This window comes from Ascaphus truei, chromosome 13 (assembly GCF_040206685.1).
Source record: "Ascaphus truei isolate aAscTru1 chromosome 13, aAscTru1.hap1, whole genome shotgun sequence".
NCBI lineage: Eukaryota > Metazoa > Chordata > Amphibia > Anura > Ascaphidae > Ascaphus > Ascaphus truei.
The window spans coordinates 6,415,591-6,442,831 of record NC_134495.1 but is presented as its reverse complement, the minus strand read 5'-3'; the positions used below and the strand labels follow the sequence as shown (position 1 = coordinate 6,442,831).

The 27,241-nt window shown below is 48.0% G+C and overlaps 1 protein-coding gene across 1 annotated transcript in view; it reads right to left on the bottom strand.

The window, feature by feature from the left end:
• PPTC7 (protein phosphatase targeting COQ7) overlaps positions 1-23,275 on the bottom strand; it is a 32,204-nt gene extending 8,929 nt beyond the window's left edge. Inside the window, exons 1-2 of the mRNA XM_075568190.1 lie at positions 22,804-23,275; positions 2,709-2,888 (exon numbers count right to left, since the gene is read on the bottom strand). Coding sequence (XP_075424305.1) covers positions 2,709-2,888; positions 22,804-23,005 — 382 coding nt within the window. The 5' untranslated portion in view covers positions 23,006-23,275. The remainder of the gene's footprint in view (positions 1-2,708; positions 2,889-22,803) is intronic.
• Positions 23,276-27,241: the final 3,966 nt, after the last annotated feature.

Sequence of the window (27,241 nt, the reverse complement as noted above, 5' to 3'; positions counted from 1 at the left end):
TAATTCACTGCTGCAAAAGTTCTCTGTGGAAGATCATGTGACCAGGCAGGTACTAGATACAATTGGTGCACTGCTAGAGAGAGGGTAGGGCTCAAGAGCCAGAGCCCGTCAGAAGGGGAAGGGGATGTGACTTTGTAAATGGTTTCTATAGAAACAAAAATGCTTGTTACATTAGAATACATTAAAAATGTCAGTTTTGTTAATGCCTCAAGTATTTTTTCACAATACAGAACGGATTTATTAAAAAAAAAACAAACAAAAAAAACACGCAAGATATTGCTTGGTCTGCAACTTTAACGACTGGGCTTTTAGAACGTAAAGCACAGCGGCGTCCTTTATATGCTCCCACTGGCCAGAGATGACCCCCTTATTCCACGCGAGTTCTCCAATAGGTGAGTTTCCCGCCCGCCCCAGCTGGTCCGTGCTTGGCATTGCCATTAGCCAGGGAATACCGGGCTTATTTTTATATGGGAGTATGTGGAATTGTTTTGGCTGTGCAAAGTATCCACATCGGATTTTAAGCACTGCCAACAACGCACGGTAACTTCTAATGTTTTACTGGGCGATTAACAGGGTGAACACAAAAATATACCCCAATATGCTCGCTCCAAGTATTTTCCTCCAAGAAGCACACAGTGATGGAGAGGCGTGATGTGGCACCGCTACTACTATATATGGCAGCAGGATCATTTTAAGAGTAACTGGAAATTTCCCGCCAGTAATCTTTCTTTTCACCGATATCCCAAGCTGTAAAGGATGGCTTAATGATGAGGTTTACGTTTAAGTCACATTTACCCCATTTGCTGATAAAATAATTGACATTGCCGCCTGCATTAAATAAAAAGTAATCTCATCTCCTACACTATTAATACTGTCTCCTATATTTGGAAAGTAATCAAATTGTCCCAAGATAGGATGGAAATTCCTGGCTCAGTCTGACCTTTACATTCATATTCAGAACAGCATATGCCCGATCACAAGATCTGGGCTTCACAGATGGATTTCAGCTCACGGTACTTGCTCAAATAGCCAATGTGACAGCACAGCATATTCAATGAAGAGAAATGGATAATCCATAGTGTGTCCCAACCAGAGAGACCGTTACAATTCACCTTTGGTCTACAATGTACACTATATTTTACAGAGCTTTTCCGTTTTGCTCAAACTCCGAGAGAGGAGCCTGCTTAGATATCAGAAGAGGGGGGACACAGCCATGGGTCAGATTGCCTGGATAATACGGACTTGGGTTCGGAGACTAGAACCCCGGTATTATGACTGCGCTGACCACCGCACCTTCTTTGTATAGATTTATAAAAGAACCAAAGCACTACCTTTAAGAGTAACACAAGAATTTAACGGCGTATAGGAACCACTGGTCTCACCCAGACAGCCCATGTCCCATCTTGTATATAATGTATACCCTGTTCATTTATGTAACTGTATTTGTAACCATGTATTATTTGTCTTAACTCTGTGCCCAGGACATACGTGAAAACGAGCGGTAACTCTCAATGTATTACTTCCTGGGAAAATATTTTATAAATAAATAAATCTGTTGGAAAACTTCAGACGTAATTAGATTTTTCGGGTTCCTTCATATTTAGGCCAGCCCTCCCGCCTATCCTAAGCGGTTCTGAATTCCCTGACGTGTTGGCCTCCCTGGGTGGTTACGCGCAGATCCTCCACCCTTCCCAGGAAGGGCGTCTTCACATTTCCCACGAGCCCGACACCGTTCTGTTCTGGCAACTCTCTTCCTCTGAAATAAGTGCTCTCCATCTCCCCCCCCTCCCGTACCTGGATACATGTGAAAGTTTCACTCCTGTCCTCTAGTTTTATCTGATGAGGTAAAGATGTATCCAAATGTGTTACCAACTACCATCTCACAGGCAACGCTGGTCAACATCTGCAACGTCATCGGTTGGGATAAGGTTGCGGCTTCATATAGCCCGGCTATTGGTTTAGTTCCAGAGACGCTTCTCTCCCCGCCCCCCCCCCCCACTCCCTGGGTCCCCATACTGTATATAAAGGGGGCGGGAGGCGGCAGGCGTTAGGTGCGTTTGCCGCTTTAATGTTAACATGCGTTTTAATGTTAGCCATTTCTGTTTCACACGAACCTCTTCAGTGCCCTAGTAACGTATGTCCAGGGCGGCCAACTCCAGTCCTCAAGGGCCACCAACAGGCCAGGTATTGGGGATATCCCTGCTTCAGCACAGGTGGCTCAATCAGTGGCTCAGTCATTTTGATTGCGCCACCTGCGCTGAAGCAGGGATATCCTTAAAACCTGACCTGCCGGTGGCCCTTGAGGGCTGGAGTTGGCCGCTCCTGACATAGGGTGAACGTCAAGTACTGCCGGAGGGGCCCTGATAGACGCACACCGTACCACACCGAAAGGGAGGGACATGCGGCTGACATCGTGAAATTAGAACGATTCATCTGAAGACCGGACATCCTGGAGGGTCCGCGTTCCCATCTTGGAGGGTCCGCGGCCAGGTGGCACGACTCTCCGGCAATGAAACCGTTAAGTAAAAATTCCCCTGAGACCACCCCCCCCCCCCTGCTCACTCAAACGTCAGGCCCACTGCCTCATCTTAACCAGCTCGCCACCTCTCCCAAAAAGTTTGACCAACCAGAGAGCCGGGATTTTAACGATGCCCGAAATATTAACCCTTTTAGGCCGTAATTTCTGTTAAGAGGATCACTGCACTTACCCAATAAAGGGACCTTGTTCTGGAGCAGCTCACAGTAACCGGAGGTAAGGATCCCAACAGGATTGCTCGGCACAAACCGTCCTTCTTTGACCAAACGTTCACAAGTGCGCATCAGGGTCCCGGAGAACTGAGAAGGGTCGACCCCATAGTCCCGCCATCCTCCGACGCCATCTGCCACACCTGCAGGAAGAAGGTGGCAGCCAGGTCTTAAAAAAAAAAGGCTCAACACAAAGGCCGCTGTTGCCAGTTAGTATCACACAGCTTTCTTAGCCGCGATAAACAGATCCCCCACCAACAGAAGCCCCCTCTGTTTGCAAAAGGATCCATTGCGGAGGCTGTTATAATGTACGACCTGGGAATCCAATTTTAAAGGTTTAATAACAAATGGCTCATCTCTTGCACAACTGTCCTAAAAGTGACATGGGGATGTAATGCATTGAATACTCCTTTAGATGCATAATGTACATAAATATGCATGGTTAATACTAAGCACACTGCCAGGCACCTCTGGGAGGGAGACCTTCAAAACAAACATAACTACATTAAGGAGGTGCGGCTTGCTCAGAAGACCGTGAGATTTGGAGGTTCTGGTCCAAAATAAACAATTCAATCATTTTCCATTAAATGCTATCGTGGAGACTCCTCTGTTTATGAGACTGCCATCACCAAAATAGGTGAGAATGGACAGGTCCGGCTGCATGACAAAAGGGAACAGCTATTCCCTTATATTATAATGTATGTTTAAATGCTGTATAGTTCCTGGCCATCATGCTATTTTCAAGGCTGCAACCATCGCTCAACACTGCTTCGGATAGAACAACAACTGCGACACAAAATCATTGTCCATCAGCAGTCTCTGCAACCTGGAGCCCCAGCTGTTATTCCTGCGTTTCAGACAATTGGCCATTGAGGTGAAATATCCCTCTTACATAAAACTGTTCCAAGAGTATATTTATCGGGTGGGTTTAGTGGAAAAACATTAAAAAAAAAAAAATATTAAAGTTACTTCAGGGGTTTCAAACCTTTTTTTGGTTAAAGACCCCTATAATTATATTGTGACATTCTGCGGAACCCAAACCCTCTAATAGCGCGTCTGAGATCAGATGCATTGTAAGGAACCCCAATCCTCTCTAATAGCGCGTCTGAGATCAGATGCATTGTATGGAACCCCAACCCTCTCTAATAGCGCGTCTGAGATCAGATGCAATGTAAGGAACCCCAATCCTCTTTAATAGCGCGTCTGAGATCAGATGCAATGTAAGGAACCCCAATCCTCTCTAATAGCGCGTCTGAGATCAGATGCATTGTAAGGAACCCCAACCATCTCTGTGTTCTAACTTCCTTACAAGCTTTCTCCGATGCACTATATTAATGTCACACCTTTATAAGCATGGCTCATATATTGTAAATTGTCATAATAGCAACTACGGGATGTAATGTATTTAATATGCAACTATATACATTTACATGAATATGCATGGCTTATCCAAATATGATGTTATGCAATTCGACTCGCCCGGAATGTCCTCCAAGAGCAAGCCTTTTCACATTGAGAATAGATGATTTAGCCGTGACCCGGTTCTGAACCTTGTAATCTGATAGCGGCCTGCTGCCAGACAACAGCCCGTGAGATTAATCAGATTCTACCCAAAAATAGAGGCCAACCTTTTCACCACCTGCTATTAAAGCAGCGCAGACAATAAGGAGCTGGGTCTTAAGCTTTACTTCAACACAAAAGTAAATCTTATTATTCTAAAAGGAAAATAAACACGATCGCAAAATAAACAGATTTATAGTCACGTGCGGCTTTAAATCAACCGTCAAAGCTGACGTCCACCCCTCCCCTTTAATATGTGCATCAACACAATCCACATAATGATAAGTAATTAGCCAAGTTGCTGATCGATGAAGATTCGGCTCTGGGGTTCACTAAATGGCTGTCAGTGCAGCAGAAGAGGAGCAAAGATGCAAAGTTCTGTGGGGAAGATCATGTGACCAGGCAGCCACTAGATACAATTGGTGCACTGCTAGAGACAGGGCAGGGCTCAAAAAGGGGTGTGCCAGAGTCTGTTTCAGAAGAGGAAGGGGGTGTGACTTTGTAAATGGTTGCTATAGAAACAAAAAATGCTTGTAACATTATAATATATTAAAAATGTGCTTTCAAATTTTTTTTTTACTGCTAAAAGTATTTTCTCATAGTACAGAACTGATTTATTTAAAAAAAACAATACAAAACCACATGTAGGATATTGCTTTGTCTGCAGCATTAGGCTGCGTCCCCGCTGGTGCTGACCGCGCTCATGCTTCAGAGCGGTGACGTTACCAACTCTCCAAGCACGAGTGCTGGTTGTCCTAGCCATTTCACGCGCGCGAGGGGGCGTTGCAGGCAAGCTGAGCGCGGTTCAAAGTCACTTTTTTGTTTATGTAAGCGGCAAGCGTGGGTGAGCATGTGTGCCCACGCACGAGCGCGGACACCGTGTGAGCGGGGACGTCAAAATTTAAATTGCAGGAAGTAACCTCGCCAAGCACCGCACGGTCAGCAGCAGCGTGGCCGCAGCCTTAAGGAAGAATTTTTTTTTTTTGTCATTTCACATAAACGGATCAAATTTTTTTTTTTAATTACTTAACTCCCGTCTTCAAGACCCCCTCAACAAGTCAGGTTTTAAGGATATCCCTGCTTTAGCACAGGTGGCTCCATCAATGACTGCACCACCTGTGCTGAAGCAGGGATAGAAGTATAATTGACAGCAGGATATCCTGAAAACCTGACCTGTTGGTGGCCCTTAAGGACTGGAGTTTCCCGCCCCTGACAACATCTCTAAAGCGGGTTAGATTTCTAAACAGCAGTGTCTGTAATCCACTATAAGGCTAAGGCCGCGCTTATCGTGCCGGCGACGTCGCGGCAAAACAAATGTATTTCCGCCGTCGCGTGCGCTTATAGTAGAAGCGACGCGACAACGCAACAGAGCGACGGCTTGGTCGCGATCGCTGGAAGACAAGTCAATATGATTTTTCCAGCGACCGCAGCGTGATGTCACCGTTGTGGCGCTGTCGCCGGCGCTATAAGCGCAGCCATACTCTTCGAACAGCCCCCTGGCTGGTCACGTGTCACCTCAGCAGGACGGCAAAATCAGGACAGTACAAATATATGCCGTGCTATAGGGACACCGAAATTACGGAGTACAAAGCAGAACAGTTAACGCCCTCACCCGAGGCCAAACAGGGAACAAAATTACAATATGAAAACATCTGACTCATTGGAGACTTTCAGATACATATAGTGTGCGAAAACAAAGCCTGTGAAAAACAGTCACAAGTAAGTTTATTTGACTCAGTCTGTGACCCAAGGGTTTGTGTCCAAACTCACTGGTGCAATACTCCTAGATTTTGCAAAGGCTTTTGATACTATTGATCATGTTATTCTGCTTAATTAAACTCCAGAGCTCTGGAATAGGGAAGCATGCTTTAAACCGCCAGTTTAAATTCTTTCAAAACTAAAGCTCTCATTTTAATGTGGTCTGTAACGGTTACATACGCCTATAATATATACAGACAGTCCTCGTTTTACAACGCTTCGTTTTACAACGAATGGCTTATCCAACGCTATGCAATGCATACCTTTGTTCATTTTTACAACGCCAAAACGGCTTATCCAACGCTCTTACGACGCTTTGCAAAGTTGTTTATGTGTATATAATATATATTATATAATATATTATATATTTTGTTATACTATATATAATACAGTATATACACTATATAATGTATGTGTGTGCTGCATATCTTATTGCCTGCGTAAAATATATGGTGTATTTTAGTGTTAAAAATGCCTTCAGGAACGGAATCTTTCATTTAAACAGTGTTCCTATGGGAAAAGGTGTTTCGCTTTACAACGTTTCGCTATCCAACGCCCTTTTGAGTAACGCATTGTGTCGGATAACCGAGGACTGCCTGTATTATCTCTAACTGTGCATGCTATGTCTTGTATATAATGTATTCCCGGCTCAGTTATGTAACTATGTATTTGTAACCATGTATTATTTGTCATCATAACTCTGTGCCAGGACATACTTGAAAACGAGAGGTAACTCAATGTATTACTGCCTGGTAACACCTTTTATAAATAAAATAAAAATCTGTAGCAGTCATTTCTCCGCAAAAAGTTGTAATCTCTCAAATTTGTGGCAACTGCTTCACTTACCAGCAAAGTATAGCATCTGCCTCCAGCGGTGATGGGGTTAACAATTAAACCAGGCTGCCAACATTAATTTATAACGAACGTTAATATTTAGTTTTTCTTATGATCTGTGCAACGTTAGAACCACGATAGGTAGGAGACGAAGCTACATGAACATCAAACAACCTTCACAAGGTGAAATACATCTTGGTGCCAAGAGTTAAGTTAAAGATTAGTTCACATTACAGGCTGCCAGCAGGTAGAGGCATCTGTAGGACAGGAGAATCAAATCCAAACACATATTTGTACTGAAGCGGTGAAAAACTACACATGGTCCTGCTCCAATTATGCAGTTGCTTTATCAGAGCCTGCACGGTGTGACACACGGAACAGGTTCTCAACCCCAGCCCTCAAGATCCCTTCCAATCGGTCAGGTTCGCACAGGTGGCTCAATCAGCCCTTGCTTCAGCACTGATTGAACCACCTGTGCTGAAGTAGTGATATCCTTAACCTGACCTGTTTGAGGGGGTGGGAGGGGAGGGAGATGGGAGAACCCCTGCTTTAGGGTGCAATGCTCAACTCCCTGCTTCCAAATTAGTCTACCAATTATATACAGCACATTGTGACAAATGTACATTTATCCGGTAACAGATCACTTACATTCAAATATTTTGGTTTCAACAACTTATTTCCCTTATCTGGCTCTCCAACTAAATCTAGCAGCTCCACCCACAGCAGGAAAAGCAGTATGTATGGTCATTTGCATTGAAGTTTGGGGGATCTTTTATACCTACGGTGTCAGACCTAAACATAGCAAACCATTAGGCAAGCATCAAATAAAGAGCGTTGCAAGCTTCAGTGATGTGATTGCAAATAAAACATTGTTATGTGGGATTTGGGCTTTAGTAAAGGAGGGGGGTATTACAAGTAATGAGGAGCACGCGAGCATGGCGAGGATGAGATGCGTGCAACGTCCTGTACAAAGCAAGGGAAACGGAGTGGCATCTCTGTTTGGGGTAAACCCATGTAATGTTCCCAGAACCTGACGAGACCAGCACAGATTACTAGAAATATTGCACAATGCAGGGTTTTTGCCTCCAGTTCCAGGAAGAAACAAAGAAAGGTGCGAACTCACCCAGACTTGGTCAGACTACAGAACTGGGAGCACTGCTTACACAGAAAAGGGGGCTTCTTCCGAGGGTGCCTTATATCCCACCATAGTAACAGCACAAACGTACAGAAAGTGGAGGCTTGCTAATGCGAGTGAGGACAAGGACTCGGAGACATGCCCAAGTGCAATCGGCAGAGACTTGGAGATTAGGACAGAAGCCCCTGCTGCGCCTGCAACTATATCCCTGTATTTACCCGTCTTAAATGTGTAAATCTGCAAGTCGCGGGTAGGGTGCAGGGGTGTGCGATTCCGTCCTCAAGGTAGATCCCTAGCAGATTACATCTCTCTATATCAGGGGTGCCCAACTCCAGTCCTCAAGGGCCACCAACATGCCAGGTTTTCTCGACTTCCCTGCTTCACTACAAGCGGTGCAGTCACTGAGCCACCTGTGCTGAAGCAGGGATATCCAGAAAACCTTGCCTGTTGGTGACCCTTGAGGACTGGCGCTGGCCAGCACTGGTCTATAGATTAGTTTTTACACGAATGTAATGGATTCACTTCCGTGTTCAGATGTTACTTTCTTCTTATTGTCCCTCAATTCCCTAACATCTTACTCTCTATATATATTATGCAATTCCAAAAGCCATGCACCTTAGCGCTCCCTTTGTAGTGTATACATGGTTTAAAACAGGTCGCGTTTTCATACATTTCCGTGTAACTTCCTTTAAAAAAATAAAATAAAAAGGTCTCTTCTTGCCCTTCCCAATGCAGTTTCTTTTTAATAATCTGATGTTGCAAGCGGTTACAATTGTACATGTCCGGGAGATTAAAATGGAGCTCTCTGCAGAGCCCAGCGCTACGGTAACCTCAGAAGCTAGAGATTATTTAATTTTTAAATTAACATTATGGGCGGTAAGATCATATAGGCTTCTGGAGGGGGTTGTACAGCAGCACTTAATAGATAACATTGAGCAGCGACATCTATGCCTGCTGATAATTGCTTGAACTTGAGCAGCTTTTCGTTTCTGCGGTGTGCTTCTGGGAAACACAATTACTAGCGTGAAGAAGAAAATACCGAGCTAATAAAGAGCAATTACATGCTACAATAGTGACACTATTTATGGGAACTAACGGTTCCAATCCACAAAACTGCAAGCACAAGCCTGCTCGCACGCTCTGCCCGTCACTGGCAGATAAGCAGTGGGGGTTTCAAACAACTACTCCTAAAATCAATAAAGCCAACATTTCTACTGCGGTGTTAAATGGTTCTGAAAAGGCCACTTTGCGTACTTTAAATACAAAAAGCCGTCTGCACGTCTCTCCGGTGAAGAGAATAAGGTGCCAGTATTCCTTGAAAGGCTGTCAGTGACAAACTAGCTGGCGACTGGAACAGAGATTGTGCCGAGAATGGAACGTACTACTCAACTTTGCACCATGCAGCCTATGGGAGTTATAAAGAACTGCTCGGAGCAAGACATTGGTCTGCTGATTACCAACAGATTCACAGTAACTGTGGAGCTAGTCAGGCAAACTCCTCTCAACTCTTAGGCCTCGGCCAAGCTACTCGCTGGCGTGCCGAGGCTCAAGGAAAGCGGGTGCTTTCCCTGGCCTTAGACAGCGCGCCATCAGGGGCGGGCCAGTGACGTCACGGAGCTGGTTCGCCCTCATTGGGCGAACCGCTCACGTGACTGGCCCTGCGCTCCGGAAAGCACTTGAATTTAAAAATTACCTAAGACCTGCGCTTCCGCGCGCTTGCGGAAGCGTAGGCGAGCCCCTACTAAAGCCGCTCTCATTGCGGCTGTAGGGGCTCACAGGTAAGTGCAAGCGCGCCTCAGCGCTGACCATGGCCGAGGCCTTACTGGGACCATCTTATACGCTGCAAGACATTGCAGACCTCGATAGGATGAAATCTTTACTCCCCCCTCCCCAATCCAAATGAGACCGTATAATGGACCCGTTTGTGAAAACAAGGTTTTTACCTGAACAAAGTTGTTGGTGGTGGGGGGGGGGGGAGGGAGAGGAGGGGAGTATGAGGGGGGGGACTGGGCGGAGGCGAGAGAAGGCATAAACCCCAATATGTTCTGCAGCATTCTGTGCCATGTGGAACTCCCAGTTGTTAATATGACTGCAAGATTATGGAACTAGAGCAGATAAATGATTGAATGCCCGTTTATTCCTTTAGCGTCAAGCTGCACAGGACAGCAGCAAAGGGGATAGCTGTAGGCCTATATTTACTATGCAATAAGACCTTTTGGCGCCAGAAAAACATTTGAACCCATTCAAGTGAATGGGCGATAAGGGTCTTCCAACACCAGGCGCCTTATGGCATTTTATTTATTTATAACATTTATATAGCGTCCTTATCCATGGCGCTGTACGTTAGTTAGTAAAGCAATGGTAGGGTTATATATGGAACATTTCATGTGATGGGCATAGCGTCGTCATTAAGATGTCTGTGGTGGGAACATTATTGTCGGGCTATGGGGTGAAGTACATTGCCTAGTTGGTGGACAGGGGTGGAAACATTATGGTCAGGTTATGGCTAAGGCTGGGGCCATGGTACCGCAGACCGTGCAGAGGCGTGTGTTCACGCCCATGCGGCGTGCGGGCAAGAAATCAGTTCAAATTGATTTCTTGGCGCAACAGGCCGGTAATGTGAGCGGTTCACCCAATGAGGGCAAACTAGCTCCTTGACGCCCCCAGAGCACGCCCCCCACGGCCCGTTGACCATGGCCAGGGAAAGCACCTGGTTTCCTACAGCCTACGCTCGCCTACGTGCAGACGAAGGCGCCATGGCCCGGGCCTTAGGTGCATTGAGAGCTTGGTTGGTGGGCAGGGGTGGGAACATTATGGTCAGGCTATGGGTTAGGTGCATTGAGAGCTTGGTTGGTGGGCAGGGGTGGGAACATTATGGTCAGGCTATGGGTTAGGTGCATTGAGAGCTTGGTTGGTGGGCAGGGGTGGGAACATTATGGTCAGGCTATGGGTTAGGTGCATTGAGAGCTTGGTTGGTGGGCAGGGGTGGGAACATTATGGTCAGGCTATGTGTTAGGTGCATTGAGAGCTTGGTTGGTGGGCAGGGGTGGGAACATTATGGTCAGGCTATGGGTTAGGTGCATTGAGAGCTTGGTTGGTGGGCAGGGGTGGGAACATTATGGTCAGGCTATGGGTTAGGTGCATTGAAAGCTTGGTTGGTGGGCAGGGGTGGGAACATTATGGTCAGGCTATGGGTTAGGTGCATTGAGAGCTTGGTTGGTGGGCAGGGGTGGGAACATTATGGTCAGGCTATGGGTTAGGTGCATTGAGAGCTTGGTTGGTGGGCAGGGGTGGGAACATTATGGTCAGGCTATGGGTTAGGTGCATTGAGAGCTAGGTTGGTGGGCAGGGGTGGGAACATTATGGTCAGGCTATGGGTTAGGTGCATTGAGAGCTTGCCTAGTTGGTGGTCAGGGGCCAGGTCTGTGGATTTAGTCTTGTCGGTGGCATAGCGATGGGCCTGACAGTGGGGATAGTGTACGGGATTGGAACAGGGAGGTGGGCGAGATCAGAACTTTAACAATGTTTAGGAAGTGGTGAGGGTAGGGGAGATCATGGGCGTTGGGGAGTATTGGGGAGGCCTTCATCCAGCAGTGAATCGATATGAGCGGAGATATACTGCAGAGCCGACGAGTATTCTAAAACAAACCTGGGGCAATCCCCACCAAGACCCAGGTACATGGTGGGTACATGCTGCAACATTTCAGTTACATTCTGCAGACAGACTAATGGCCCATCAGATCAGCAGCAGGGGTCCCTGGCAGCCCCATTCAAACTGAACTTATTGGCGCACCTGTAGATAGGTCAGATATTCCATATAGATTTTTATTATATTATAAGCGACAGCAGAGGCGAAAGCAACAATTAAAAATGGTTTGTTCTTGGGTTACTAAAAGATTGCTATACAGTTTACACTGGATGAAAAAAAGCCGCATTTTCTGATATTTGTATGCAAGGAAAACGCTAGTCTCTCTCTGTGAAGATAAATTGGCAGGTGACTATAGGGAAAGGCCACTTTCTTTTTTTTTTAAGACAACTCCAGGGTTACTGTAAATACTGGATCATAGAGACCGACGAGGTAGATTGGTGAGGGAGTTGTCAGATTGTCCTCCTCATATAGAAATCCTGTCGTTTTCTGGGAGGTTTTCAAATAAATTATTGTGATGCTGGGTGATCCAAATTATACAAGGTAATACCGCCAGCTGAATTTCCCTGCAAACACAAAACAGCACCCTTGTAAGCAGGTTTAGTACAAGCACTACAGTGATTTATACATACAGAACAGGGAATGGTTGCCAGCAGAACATACACGTGGTTACAGATCATTTTCTGCTAGTATAAAAACAATCGTGAAACAACATTTCTCGTTTTAAATATATCAAAAACAACTTCATGCATTTGACTTTCCGGAGGGAATATTTATGGCAAATGGATGTTTGCACGCATGATAAGCTCAGATTAAAAGACGTTTTGCCAGTATATTTTGTAAGCAGCAATTTTTCTTATTTTTTTTTTTTAATGTTCTCACAAATTTAAAGTTGAGAATCTGCATAAAACCTTAAAGGAGTTCAATAAAATTAATCTCTGTGAGGAGTCAAACATTACAACAAAACTCTTTACTGGGGGGGGGGATGTAAGAGGCACGATTTATTAAAATGTGTTAAAAAGAAAAAAAATCACTTGTCCAACTGTACTTATTTAGCAGGTCCTGTATGACAAGCTGCATCTATTAAAGTGTGTTTGTATGTCTTAAGATGCTGAAGCTGGGATATCCTGAAATGATGAACTTCAGTGGTACCCATTTCAATGAACAAAATGTTCGTCACCCCCACCCCCTCCCACAGCACGAAACGAGAAAATCCCATTATACAACAAACTGCACAATACTTCTAATGAATCATTTAAGCCTTTCCATACACTTATCCATCCTTCGATTATCGCTCTGCTGGCGAACAGTTTGGGGCAGGTGTTCACTTCTTCCAGACAGTTCTTCTTTCTATCGTACGTGTTGTATTGCGGCTGTGGCGTGTTGCTAGTGAGGCATTCCGCAAATGTTTTATCACATTCACAAGACATGCGACTGCAGACGCTTTTCCCCGTGCACAAAATGTGGCGCTTATGGCATTGGTGGGAATACAAATTCCATTCGATGCCGTCACCACAATGTAAGTGCTCTCTTGTATAGTTATAGCAGCAGGCATGCAAATAACAGCACTGATCAATGGCGTCCTTAGGAACGCCTGCCATGCCAACGCCACAGAAACAACCATAATTGTGTAGTCCTATTATAGAGAAGTTTTTGTACGCGTCATAACACAAGATCACTGAAAGCATGTCGAAAAGGCCAGAGTTTGCGTACTGGAAAAAAGCGAGACAAATTCCAAAAAACAAGGTTGGCGTTAAAACTTTCATTTCTGGCAGTAGGATCTTTAGTCACTTGATGCGTTGAACAAAATCTTCAAATCCTGCCCACTCGTGTCTCCTAGTTTTCATACTTCCTCTATGTGCTTATCTGATGTTTAGAAAACCATCTTACTAACCGGCACAAAGTCCCACTGGGCAGCGGACATTCTAATTCAGAATTGTTTTGATCCAAAACACGGAAACTGTGGAAACAGATTCTCTGGTCTGATATAAAACCTCCATCTCAAACCAGTTACCAAACTCAGCGGCCTTGACAGACTCGGGAGTACAATAATATGTTTTCTTATATAGTGCCAACAATTTATGCAGCACTGAACGGAGAGTTTTGCAGGCACACTGAGTCACTGCCCCAAGAGCATACAATCTAATTTTGGCGCGAGGCACAGGGGAGATAGTGACTTTGCCCAAGGTCACAAGGAGAAGTAGAAGTGGCATTCAGACTCTGCTCACCGGTTAAGAAGGCAGTTATATGGACAGTGAGCTACACTTTCAGTATCTGAATGATCAGTTCTTGCAGTCGTGTATAAGGTACAAGAAAAGAGAAACCTTAAAACAAAGCCACACAGAATGAAGACAACGATGAGGAGGGAATCCCGAGCCTCGGCATACCTGGTTTAAAGGATTAAGACACATTTTGCTGTAACGACCAACAAGTAGATCAGGCAGTGGGACAACTCCAGTCCTCAAGGGCCACCAACAGGTCAGGTTTTCAGGATAACTCTGCTTCAGCACAGGGTGCTCAGTGGTGCAGTCGTTAACTGAGCCACCTGTGCTCAAGCAGGAATATCCTGAAACCCTGACCTGTTGGTGGCCCATGAGGACTGGAGTTGCCAGCCCCTGAAATAGATGCATTCAAAAAAAGCATGGGGCAGATTTTAATCTTATTTTCAGCATGAAGACAGAAAATAACGTTACAAGTAGATATGAGGAGAAAAGCCCTTTGCTTTTTCAGCATGCATAGCACGCCACAGCTATGACCTTCAGCACAAACCAGATCTGACAGCCTCATACAACACTGCTTCAGTTCGGGACAGAAAACCAGTCACATGGGTGTGTTCTTTCACCACCTCAAGTGCTTGGAGTCCACAACTGTATGAAAGCTCAACACGCTGTGGCCTAATTCATCGATTACGGGAACACGGTCTGAATGACACTGTTACTATGGGGAGGTCTCGTGGTTGTAACAGGATAACGGAATCCAGGAGATAAAATATCAATACTAGTATTCACGTGTGCATTATTTCCTATGTAATCTCGGCTCTATTTATGCTACTTGCCTTGCACCGGTGCTCCAATAGTGCTAAAGCTGGCACGGCTCGGAACGTACACGGTGCCGCTGTCAACACAATGGGATAGAACAGGAGCGGCCATCTCTAATCCTCACGGGCCATCAACATGTCAGGTTTCAACACTATCCCTGCTTCAGCACAGGTGGCTCAGTCAACCACCTGTGCTGAAGCAGGGATATACTGACCTGTTGGTGGCGCCTTTGAGGACTGGAGTTGGCCACCACTGGAATAGAACAAAAAAGATCGTTCAAACAAGACCTGGGTGCATGAAAATCTGATGGGCGCCAGATACTTGTATATAGCAGGAGACCAGCACCGGTATGGCACGTGTGGTATATGTATACCATTGCGGCAAACCAAACAAAATTCCCCACGAGTGCCGGGGTCTACAGCTCTATACATGAAAATAGAACGGGATGATTTTCTCCCCCCAAAAAAACCTATGTGGGAGAAGCAGGAGGCGCATGTCGGGGAGTTGGTACGACCTTCATTATATGTTGTGCTTCCCCACCACCGACCCCCATGTTCAGCAGCAATAGGGGGCACAGATTGCAACGCAATAAGGAGATTATTTACTCTACCCTGGTTCTTCAAAGCAGCAATCCGCTCTAAAGTACACGCAGGGCTTCATATTAGAATACAGCCCAAAACACCCCCCCCCCCCCCCAGGACATTCATATTAGAATACAGCCCCACCCCCCAGGGGCATTCATATTATAATACAGCCCCACCCCCCCCAGGGCATTCATATTATAACACAGCCCTACCCCCCCCTCCCCACCCCCCAGGGCATTCATATCATAATACAGCCCTACCCCCCCCCCCCAGGGCATTCATATTATAATACAGCCCCACCCCCCCAGGGCATTCATATTATAATACAGCCTTACTCCCCCAGGGCATTCATATTATAATACAGCCTTACTCCCCAGGGCATTCATATTATAATACAGCCCCACCCCCCCAGGGCATTCATATTATAATACAGCCTTACTCCCCCAGGGCATTCATATTATAATACAGCCTTACTCCCCAGGGCATTCATATTATAATACAGCCCCACCCCCCCAGGCATAACAGATTTTTTTTATTTTTTTAAACAGAGCCCAAGAAAATAAAATGTCTCACACAGTTGGATGTATCAAATGCATGTGTCAGTGTTTTTCAACCAGGGTTCCCTGGGCATCCTTAAAGGGTTCGCTGTAATTTTCTGGTCATTTGAAAATGTATCAAATACAGAAGACTTTACAATGCATCAGATCACAGACGCGCTATTAGAGAGGGTTGGGGTTCCTTACGATGCATCTGATCTCAGACGCACTATTAGAGAGGGTTGGGGTTCCTTACAATGCATCAGATCACAGACGCGCTATTAGAGAGGGTTGGGGTTCCTTACGATGCATCTGATCTCAGACGCGCTATTAGAGAGGGTCGGGGTTCCTTACGATGCATCTGATCTCAGACGCGCTATTAGAGAGGGTTGAGGGTTCTCAAAACGTTACTTAGGGTTCCATAAACAAAAAAAGGTTGAAAATCACTGGCATGTGCAGTGACGCAGCAGAACAATTAGGGGAGTCCTGGAAACATGAAACGTTTAGCCAAGTAATGGCGGCGCACAGCACATTCATGTCACGGGAAATCATTGATTAGTGTGACTATAAAAGGCACGCAAACTTAAATGCAACAGCAACAAAAAAAAAAGTCCCGCGGAATTGAACGCACGCACAAACAGAAAACCCAGAGGTTGGCCATTGTTTTGTAGGGGTAATTATGCCCTAAAACTATTAAAGGGGAGAAGAAAAGGCTAAATAGAAGGATCTGGAATGTGTAGGACCATATGGGATTGATAGAATGTAACAGATGTGAGTATTAACATAGGAGTACCAATTTAATAAAGCATCTATATTAGGAGAAAATCAAATGTTCCTGCTAAACTGAAACAAAATCAGCCTGCAAACACGCAAAATCCCTTTTATGGTCGGACTGAGTCAAAGAATCCAAATCTTGTACATGAGTCACTGAACTTTTTTGCCTTAATTGTGGAAAATGAAGAATCCATTGCCCAAAATACTTTCCTCCACTAAGTGAAGTGACTCATCTTTGCCCCGTATGCTATTGTTCCATACAAAAAAAAACCAACAGCCCTGCCTAAGAACACACAGTGGTACATTTAGTCCCTGTGCAAAGCACTATGTTACAGGCACGGTGGGGTCAGAGGATATTAATGAAGCAGGAGATTTTTATTTACAATTCATAAAACCATCCTAGTTATAGACTGCTCAATGCTACCCAAACCAGGCATCACTTATTTTAGGGCAGGGGTGCTCAATTCCTGTTGGTGGCCCTTGAGGACTGATCAGGTTTTCAGGATATCCCAGCTTCAGCACAGGTGGCGCAGCCTTTGACTGAGCCACCTGTGCTGAAGCAGAGATATCTTGAACACCTGACCTGTTGGTGGCCTTTGAGGACTGGAGTTGGCCACCCCAGTTTTAGATTGTAAACGTCTTGGGACTGGGACCTCTGTCGGAACACAGCTGCAGCAGGCGTTATGGCGCCAGAAGGTGCAAAAGCCCAGCCCCTTTTTCACAGGCAGCACTTAGAATGGCGGCTGCTGGCGCGGCGTATCCCCGCTGCAACATCTGCATGTACTTTTGTATGTTATTCACCTCCCTCATTGTACTGTGCTGCGGAATAGGTCAGTGCCATATAAATAAAAGATAATAATCACACTGTATAGAGACCTTGGAAAGTGAGTAGATGTTAGATCAGCTTTGCAGCTGATCTGATTACAGTGACAGCCTAACACCCATGTCCTCATCTTGATGAAAGCATGGACACTACTTAATGAGATCCCATCTTCACAGCCGCAGACGAGGCACCATACTTTAAGGTTTTCCATTTCATTAGGTGACTGCCACATATCTGTTTCGCTGCTTTGCAGGAGCAAGCAGAAGCATCTGTGCAAGATCACATAGTTATGACAAAACCTTCCCTAGTGCGTTCTTTTCCCTAAATAAGCCAAGGAGTTCAAGCGGAATTTCATGGTCAAAACCAAGCACCCCTCCTAGAAAACAACTTTTATAAAGCAGTTTAAATGTTGTTGTAAAGTACACATTCCTTTAGGGGCAAAGTATGCAGTATTAACTGAAAGCTAGCATCAATCTTAGTTTCATTAGATGTTTCCCAACATGCTCATAGAACATGTTGCACCCGCCTCAGACATTGAATGCAGAATTTCCAGCATTGTACTGAAAGATGATTAGTGTTTCAGGCTTGGGGATTGAATGTACAATCCTGACTGTTAAATGATTGCCAGCATGACAACCCCTGAGCTTCTGGAAGGGAATGCAGAGGAGTTGAGCATTTTAGCCACTGCTAACTGGGTAATATTTGTTACAAATGGACAAGTAAAGAGAGACTCACTGTAAGTGCTCATCTGCATGTCCTTACCCAGAATCCCTGGCTGTATTTTCTGCTAAGCGATAATGGGTCGCAGACCTGTCAGACATGCAAATTCACCACAAGTGGTATTTTTATTTATTGTTCCTGTCTTCTAGAACACACTGCGAGTGGCTATAAACTGCTGTCAAGCCTAGTGTGCATGAATGCATGCATGAAAAGAACGCCTGCATGATTATTTGCATAGTATGTTTCAATTGAATCCCCATATACACAAGCAGATGCTCAAAAAAATATATAGCATTTTTTTTAAAGGGGAATGCACGCCAGATACAAAAATAACAAATCTTTATTCTAAAATATCAACGTTTCAGTGCAGTAATTAGGACTTTGCCCTGATGAAGGTGTAATTGCTAGACCGAAACGTTGGTATTTTAGAATAGAGATTCGTTATTTCTGTATCAGAGTTTGGCATGCATTCCCCTTTCAGGAAGTACATTGATGTCGGCAGCTGCACTTCCTGTCAGGGTCGAGCACCCAGCGCGAGTTCAGGTACATAAAGGCATTTCCATTTTGTTGAATAGTAGAAGATTAAAAAATAGCAGCCAGGTTTTCTTTCAAGAGCAAAACCGTTGCTCATGGCTATTTATTTGGTGCTGAATGGCACTGCAGCTTGTGCAATATACATATCATTCTAGCAAGGTCAAGTGCAATTCTAGTAGACAAATGCCATTAAGAACGAGAGGGAGAAGGGAGGGGGAGAAAGGGGGGAGAGGAGGAGAGAGAGGGGGACTGAAGGAGTGGCTCAGTGAGTAAAGGCACGGAATGCAAATGACACCAAATTTGCATATGGGGTTCAAACCCTGGCGTCAGCTCCCTGTGACTCATTAAATTCTATGTACAGTGATGTGTTCACTGTCAGCACTGTATAGGGGGAAAACAAACAAACAGAAGCAGCAGTCTTGTAGTTAAAATAAGTCCTTCCCAGGACCCTTAGGAGGTACCCGATACAGCATGGGCTGTGGTCCGGAAGGTACAGCATGTGTACCTGCTCAATTTCTGAGGGCACCCCAACTGAGCTGCCTCCACTTGTTTCCGGCTGATCCGTGCACCAGTCGCATCATGTGATTGCGTGACGCGGATGTGCCAGAGCCACGGCACTGTAAAGGTTAAGCCTAACATTTCCATGGCAAACAAATACTTTAAAGATTGTAAGACACGCCAATGTTTTCTTGGTGATCAGAATGCCAATTGGTTTGTGTTTTGTTTGTTCAGTAATTATGGTGCCACCAGTTATCGGACATTCGAGAGTTCCGCAGAACCGAAGAAAACGTTCCTTTTCCCAAGGATACAAGCAAGTTAAATTGTTCCAGTAAAAGTGATTCAATCGGTATAAAGATGCCAATTACCCTGAACTGGCTTTATTTTCTTACCCCCATACGTGGAACTGCAACAGCTCTGCACAAACTACCTCTTTTTCATCCCTAAAATATAACTGCAAAGTGTTCTGCACGGATCACTTCAACTGTGGAATTACTGCTGCAGCCTTCTCCCTGAGCACACGCCCCGAAGTATCCCATAACAAAAGCAGTTTATACTGTACATTTCTGTTGCTCCTTACTGTGCTGTGTGCCATTTGGCTTTAGGGCATACCTAACATTACGAGACAATTAAAGAGAAAGGTAACGCAAGGTAAATACACGGCTAAACATTTACTGCATCTCCGATCTATGGTGTATGGTGCTAAATCCTGGCGTGACCTTGGGAAAGCCGGCACACAGTGGCGGTGTGTCCGCTGTGCTACGTAGAAGTTACGAACACTGGCAAATGATCTGGGGATGAAGCCACTAATGTTCGTTTGTTGTATAATCTTAATAGCAATATGCTGTACATACCGTGCTGAAGTAGTAGCTAACGGTAAGCCAGTGTCCTCTCCTTGTGACTTTGGGAGGGATGCCCCTCCATCTCCCTGTGCATCAGTTACTTAAATTAAATTGCAAGCTCTTTGGCGGAAAGGTTACAATGAACATGCACAATGCTATTGCCCAGGCCCACAAAAGGGTGCCAAGTTTTATCACGCCTTAACTACCATTGACAGCTTAGCACCCGTTCACGCATCTAGGCCTATGTTCTGCATATATGGTCAGCACTATGCAAAAAGGGGGGGAGGGGGGGATGAGGGGGAGATATATTACATCTCAGGCACAAATGTTTTTTTTTTTTGCAGGGCATGATGCGTTTTACTTACACACTTTCACTGCCAGAGGATAGCAACCCAATGAGGTACCTGGCAGGATGAACGGAACTTGAAAGGACCTTAGAAATCAGCAACATTTACCCAGGATCCAAGATAAAGAATTTCACAACTAAATGCAAATTCAACATCAACAGCGCTTAAAACACAACAGCGCTTAAAACAAAACAGAATATGTGCGGTGACTTTGAAAGAAGTGAATCCTGCTCAGATTGGCTCATACCAGAGGTAAATCTGGGATAGAGCATACACTCTGCCAAGCAGGGGTCAGGACACCATGTACAAACTCGCACTGTGTCCTCTGCATGTGTGAAAGTCACTAGGCCCGGCTCTCACAGGTAGCAGCTGGTACAGCATCCGGAAGTACAGCCTCTATCACCTCGCAGCTCAATAGTGAAATCTAAACCCATGTCTTTCCAGACCAAGTTAGATTAGGCCAGGGGTGCTCAACTCCAGTTCTAAAGCCCATCCCCCCCAACAGGGCAGGTTTCAGGATATCCCAGCTTCAGCACAGATGGCTCAATTAGAGGCTCAGTCAAAGACTGAGCCATCTGTGCTGAAGCTGGGATATCCTGAAAACCTGACCTGTTGGGGAGGCTTGAGAACTGGAGTTGAGCACCCCCTGGATTAAACACCTGCAGGGTGTGGATCAGTCTATGACGCTCAACATGGGAGCCGATGGATTTATTTTAAAAGCAAAATAGAATGTGTCGATCTGACTTTGCCCAGGTTGGGACCCATTAGCGCTCCCCTTTCGGCTTCTATTCCCCTCTCCGCTATTCAATGGCATCAGGTAACCGCAGAGAGATTTGGGGTGAGGGAACGCACGTAATGCGATGATGGTAAAATGAGCAAATAAAAAAAAAGGACACAGACGTAAAGATCACTAGGCCGATACAAGTGTTAAAAACAGGACCTGAAAAGCAACGGGGTGAGAGTGTATTGCAGTGACAGCAAGGAGCAGGTAGCTGCAAATACCGAAGGTCACACTGACACCTACAAGCTGCAAAACCGAACGAGATCTGATATCTGCGCCCCTGCTGTATAACAAGACCCTAAATAGGATACATTAGTGTTAAGATTGATGAACAGATATGATTAAGATGCTTAACCCTTACTTTGCCAGAGCAGGCCGTTCCCAAGTGCAGTGAAAGGGTTAACATGGACCACAGGCCGCACGGACATCAGCGGTGCAGGTCCAGTTTTCGGTTAAGAATGTGATGGACTTAATGTTAAAGGGCAAAACACCCCCAGTGATGTTATAGCTCACTTATTACCACATACTATACCACACAAGTGCACCCAAAATCCAGGTGGGCTCACCCACTCACAGCATAAATTATGGGGGTCCTATTCACACCTAAAATCACAGAAGGGGTGCCAACCTCCCCATGGTCACACAGAGAGAGGGTGCCAACCTCCCCATGGTCACACAGAGAGGGGGTGCCAACCTCCCCATGGTCACACAGAGGGGGTGCCAACCACCCAATGGCCACACAGAGAGGGGGTGCCAACCTCCCCATGGTCACACAGAGAGGGGGTGCCAACCACCCCATGGTCACACAGAGAGGGGGTGCCAACCACCCCATGGTCACACAGAGAGGGGGTGCCAACCACCCCATGGCCACACAGAGAGGGGGTGCCAACCACCCCATGGTCACACAGAGAGGGGGTGCCAACCTCCCCATGGTCACACAGAGAGGGGGTGCCAACCTCCCCATGGTCACACAGAGAGGGGGTGCCAACCTCCCCATGGTCACACAGAGAGGGGGTGCCAACCTCCCCATGGTCACACAGAGAGGGGGTGCCAACCTCCCCATGGTCACACAGAGAGGGGGTGCCAACCTCCCCATGGTCACACAGAGAGGGGGTGCCAACCTCCCCATGGTCACACAGAGAGGGGGTGCCAACCTCCCCATGGTCACACAGAGAGGGGGTGCCAACCTCCCCATGGTCACACAGAGAGGGGGTACGAACCTCCCCATGGTCACACAGAGAGGGGGTGCCAGCCTCCCCATGGTCACACAGAGAGGGGGTGCCAGCCTCCCCATGGTCACACAGAGAGGGGGTGCCAGCCTCCCCATGGTCACACAGAGAGGGGGTGCCAGCCTCCCCATGGTCACACAGAGAGGGGGTGCCAGCCTCCCCATGGTCACACAGAGAGGGGGTGCCAACCACCCCATGGTCACACAGAGAGGGGGTGCCAACCACCCAATGGTCACACAGATAAGGGGTGCCAACCTCCCCATGGCCACACAGAAAGGGGTGCATTCTCTTCTACACCACAGATCATGGGGGGCTTCTTTCTCCTAGATCACATATGGGAAGGGGAAAGCCCCCCACCCCCACCCAGGTCCTCACACCCCTCTCCCTCCCAAACACACATCCCCACCCCCCACACTCACCCAACACATCCGCCGTCCGGTGCCGGGCGATGAAGCACGCGTCGTCCCCGTAGCACATGCCTTTCTTCAGGATCCCCTTCCGGGCGTCCTTGCCGAAGCCGCAGCTGGCGGTCACCAGGCTGTAGTCCCGGGAATCGGTCTGGGACAGGCCGCCCAGGACCGCTCTGGCCACCAGCCTGCCGTAGGACAGCACCGAGAACATGGCCCCGGGCGGCGGCCCGCCTCCTCCAACCGGGCGCCCCCCCCGCACCGGGCTCCCCTCCTCCTCCTCCCGCCGCTTCTCCGTTTCCTCCCGCCTCTCTCCCTGTCCCGGTGCGCTCCCTCCTCCCGCCTCTCTCCCTGTCCCGGTGCGCTCCCTCCTCCCGCCTCTCTCCCTGTCCCGGTGCGCTCCTCCCTTCCCTCACACACAGTCAGTGCCGGCTGTCTCCCGCTGACCCGACCTCTCGCGCCGCCATCTTGGGCCGCACTGACACACTTCGGTTGAGGAGGGGGGCGGGAACTGCGGCGGCGGGTCATGTGACCGGCCGACGTCACGCCTACGCAAGAAGGATTCCCGGAAGTAAGCGGGGCTCCCACGTGGGGGGGAGGGAAGGGGCTCCCACGTGGGGGGGAGGGAAGGGGCTCCCACGTGGGGTTGGAGGGAAGGGGCTCCCACGTGGGGGGGAGGGAAGGGGCTCCCACGTGGGGGGGGAGGGAAGGGGCTCCCACGTGGGGGGGGAGGGAAGGGGCTCCCACGTGGGGGGGAGGGGTAAAAGCTCTCAATCTAATTGGTAGGAAGGGTATACCTGTGCAGGACAGGCCCACTGAGGCATTCGCCCTCCAGCAGAGGTCAATGAGAATCCTCACAGGTAGTGTTAGGACCTGCATACTGGTCATGCCGTGACATGGCTGCAGTCTTATAACGCTTTGGCCAAAGGGTTTAACTAAATGACCATTACTCATGAGAATACTAACATTGAAGTATTTAACTGTGTATTTTGTCACATTAGATATTTTTGTCTTTTGTTGTATACAGTTGGCCACACTCAGTTTTGACACAAATATATACTGTATATGATGTGGTGGGTTCTGGGGATAGAGCTTGCTGGGATTGTGTGGTAGGACGAAGGTGCAGAGAGAGTAGGAAGGTGTTCTGGTAAGCATGTCTGTAAGGTGTCAAGTTCGCTGTATGTATTTAGCATTGGGGCTGGAAGTAGGGGCGTATACATATTTTACATGTATATCTTTTTTTATATAGCACCGTTAATGTGCATAGCGTTTCACAGCAGTAATACACATGATAATCATATAAATAACAAATAATACATCATGGGAAGAAGTGCTTTCAGACATAAAAGGGACATTTAGGAGGAGTCCCTGCCCCGAAAAGCTTACAATCTAATTGGTAAATAGGAAGAACGTACAGAGACAGTAAGAGGGCATTCTGGTAAGTGCGTCTGCAAGGGGCAAGTTTGATGTATGAGGTGTAAAGTATCAGCCACGCAGCTACTCATATACTGCGTTCAGCAGGTGTGTCTCAAAAGTGGATAGAGAGGGTCCTGGCCAGATATTGAGGGGAAGGGCATTCCAGAGATGTGGGGCAGTCAGTGGGGAAAGATTTAAAGGTGGGAGAGGGCTTTAGATACAAAGGTGGTAGAAAGAAGACATCCTTGAGCAGTACGCAAGAGTCGGGATGATGTTTAATGAAACATTTGGGCTATACAAAAACATGCTATTATTATTATTATTATTATGTAGGGATGAGCAGAAGAGTTACATGCGTGTTACTGCTGCATATGTACAGCACCCCTAATCAGAAGTTTCTGCGCTCCTCAATGCACTACATGATTTGGGGTTCTGTGGGGACTAGCTGTACATATTACACAGACCGTTTTTTATATGTGCTAAGCTGCATAGGTTATTGGACTTCCATAGAGATTAGTTGGAAATACCTCTGCTGTTGTTGGGGATCTGACCATGGAATTGAGTTTTTAGTGAGGGGAAAGTTTATTTATTTCTAAAAAAAAATTACCAGGAAGTAATACATTGAGAGCTATCTCTCGTTTTCATGTATGTCCTGGGCACAGAGTTATGCTGACAAATAATACATGGTTACAAGTACAAAAGTGCTGACTTTTCGGTGACCCTTTCAACCGAAGCAGACCCTCCATCATTTGGCACGTAAAATAGGGACAAATTGTTTGGTATCTTGGTGTGGGATAGAGAAGTGACCCTTCAAAAGGAGGCACAATCACATGTTACTGTATACACAGATTATATCTATCTATATATTTCTGAAAGCGTCCTATGTGTCTGTATGTGTCTCCCTGTGTCCCTAGAGGCAATCACATTGGACCTTGGGCCAGGCCAATGAGATTGCTCCCTTGGCCCGCCCGCCCCCGCACACCTCTCATTGGCCTGAGGCGGAGTGACGGGCCAAAGGAGAGACACACACACACTCACCCCCTCACTCACCCTCTGTCCCCCCCCCCCCCGCCCCCCCATCACGTGCACCGCCCTGCACCGGCTCCCGGACGGAGGGGAAGCGCGGCCCTCCTGCCCCTGCCGCCAACTTCAGGCTCCTCCCCCCTCGCTCTCAACCGGCTCCCGGAAAGACAGAGGGGAAGCGAGGCCCTCCTTCCCGAGCCGCCAACGCTCCCTTACCTCCCCGGCGCTCCCTCCCCGCCGCTAACTTACCTCCCCGCCGCTAACTCCCCGGCGCTCCCTTACCTCCCCGCCCCGTCGTGTGTGTGTGTGTGTGTGTGTAGGGACATTTTACTCCTGCCAACAATTTGTGCCTCACTTTCACCCCTACCCCTGCCCTGCACCCCCCCTATCCCTGCCCTTCACCCCCCCTACCCCTGCCCTTCACCCCCCCTACCCCTGCCCTTCACCCCCCCCTACCCCTGCCCTTCACCCCCCCCTACCCCTGCCCTTCACCCCCCCCTACCCCTGCCCTTCACCCCCCCTACCCCTGCCCTTCACCCCCCCTACCCCTGCCCTTCACCCCCCCTACCCCTGCCCTTCACCCCCCCTACCCCTGCCCTTCACCCCCCCTACCCCTGCCCTTCACCCTACCCCTGCCCTTCACCCTACCCCAGCCCTTCACCCCCCCCTACCCCTGCCCTTCACCCCTCCTACCCCTTGCCCTTCACATACCCCTGCCCTTCACCCCCCCCTACCCCTGCCCTTCACCCCTCCCTACCCCTGCCCTTCACCCCTCCCTACCCCTGCCCTTCACCCCTCCCTACCCCTGCCCTTCACCCCCTCTACCCCTGCCCTTCACCCCCTCTACCCCTGCCCTTCACCCCCCCTACCCCTGCCCTTCACCCCCCCTACCCCTGCCCTTCACCCCCCCTACCCCTGCCCTTAACCCCCCCGCCTGCCCTTCACCCCCCCCCCCCACGCCTGCCCTTCACCCCCCCCCCCACGCCTGCCCTTCACCCCCCCCACGCCTGCCCTTCACCCCCCCCGCGCCTGCCCTTTGACTGACGCACGCACACAAACCCTGACAGGCGCACGCAGACACACCCTGACTGACGCACGCACACAACCCCTGACAGCCACACGCACACACACCCTGACGCACGCACACACACACACTGACTGACTGACACACACACGTACACACTGACTGACACACACACACTGACTGACTGACACACACACACACACTGACGCACACACACTGACTGACGCACACACACACACACACAGACTAACTGACGCGCACACACACTGACTGACACACACACTGACTGACGCACACACTGACTGACGCACACACTGACTGACGCACACACTGACTGACGCACACACTGACTGACGCACACACTGACTGACGCACACACTGACTGACGCACACACTGACTGACGCACACACTGACTGACGCGCACACGCACACACACTGACTGACGCGCACACGCACACACAGTGACTGACGCGCACACGCACACACAGTGACTGACGCGCACACGCACACACAGTGACTGACGCGCACACGCACACACAGTGACTGACGCGCACACGCACACACAGTGACTGACGCGCACACGCACACACAGTGACTGACGCGCACACGCACACACAGTGACTGACGCGCACACGCACACACAGTGACTGACGCGCACACGCACACACAGTGACTGACGCGCACACGCACACACACTGACTGACGCGCACACGCACACACACTGACTGACGCGCACACGCACACACACTGACTGACTCGCACGCACACACACTGACTGACTCGCACACACACACACACACTGACTGACTGCCGCACGCACACACACACACACTGACTGACTGCCGCACGCACACACTGACTGACGCGTACACAAACACTGACTGCCACACACACGCACGCACACAATGACTGACGCACACACACTGCATGAAGCTGTAAAGGGGGACAAACAGAGCTGTAAGGGAGGGAGGGGGGGGGGACTGGAT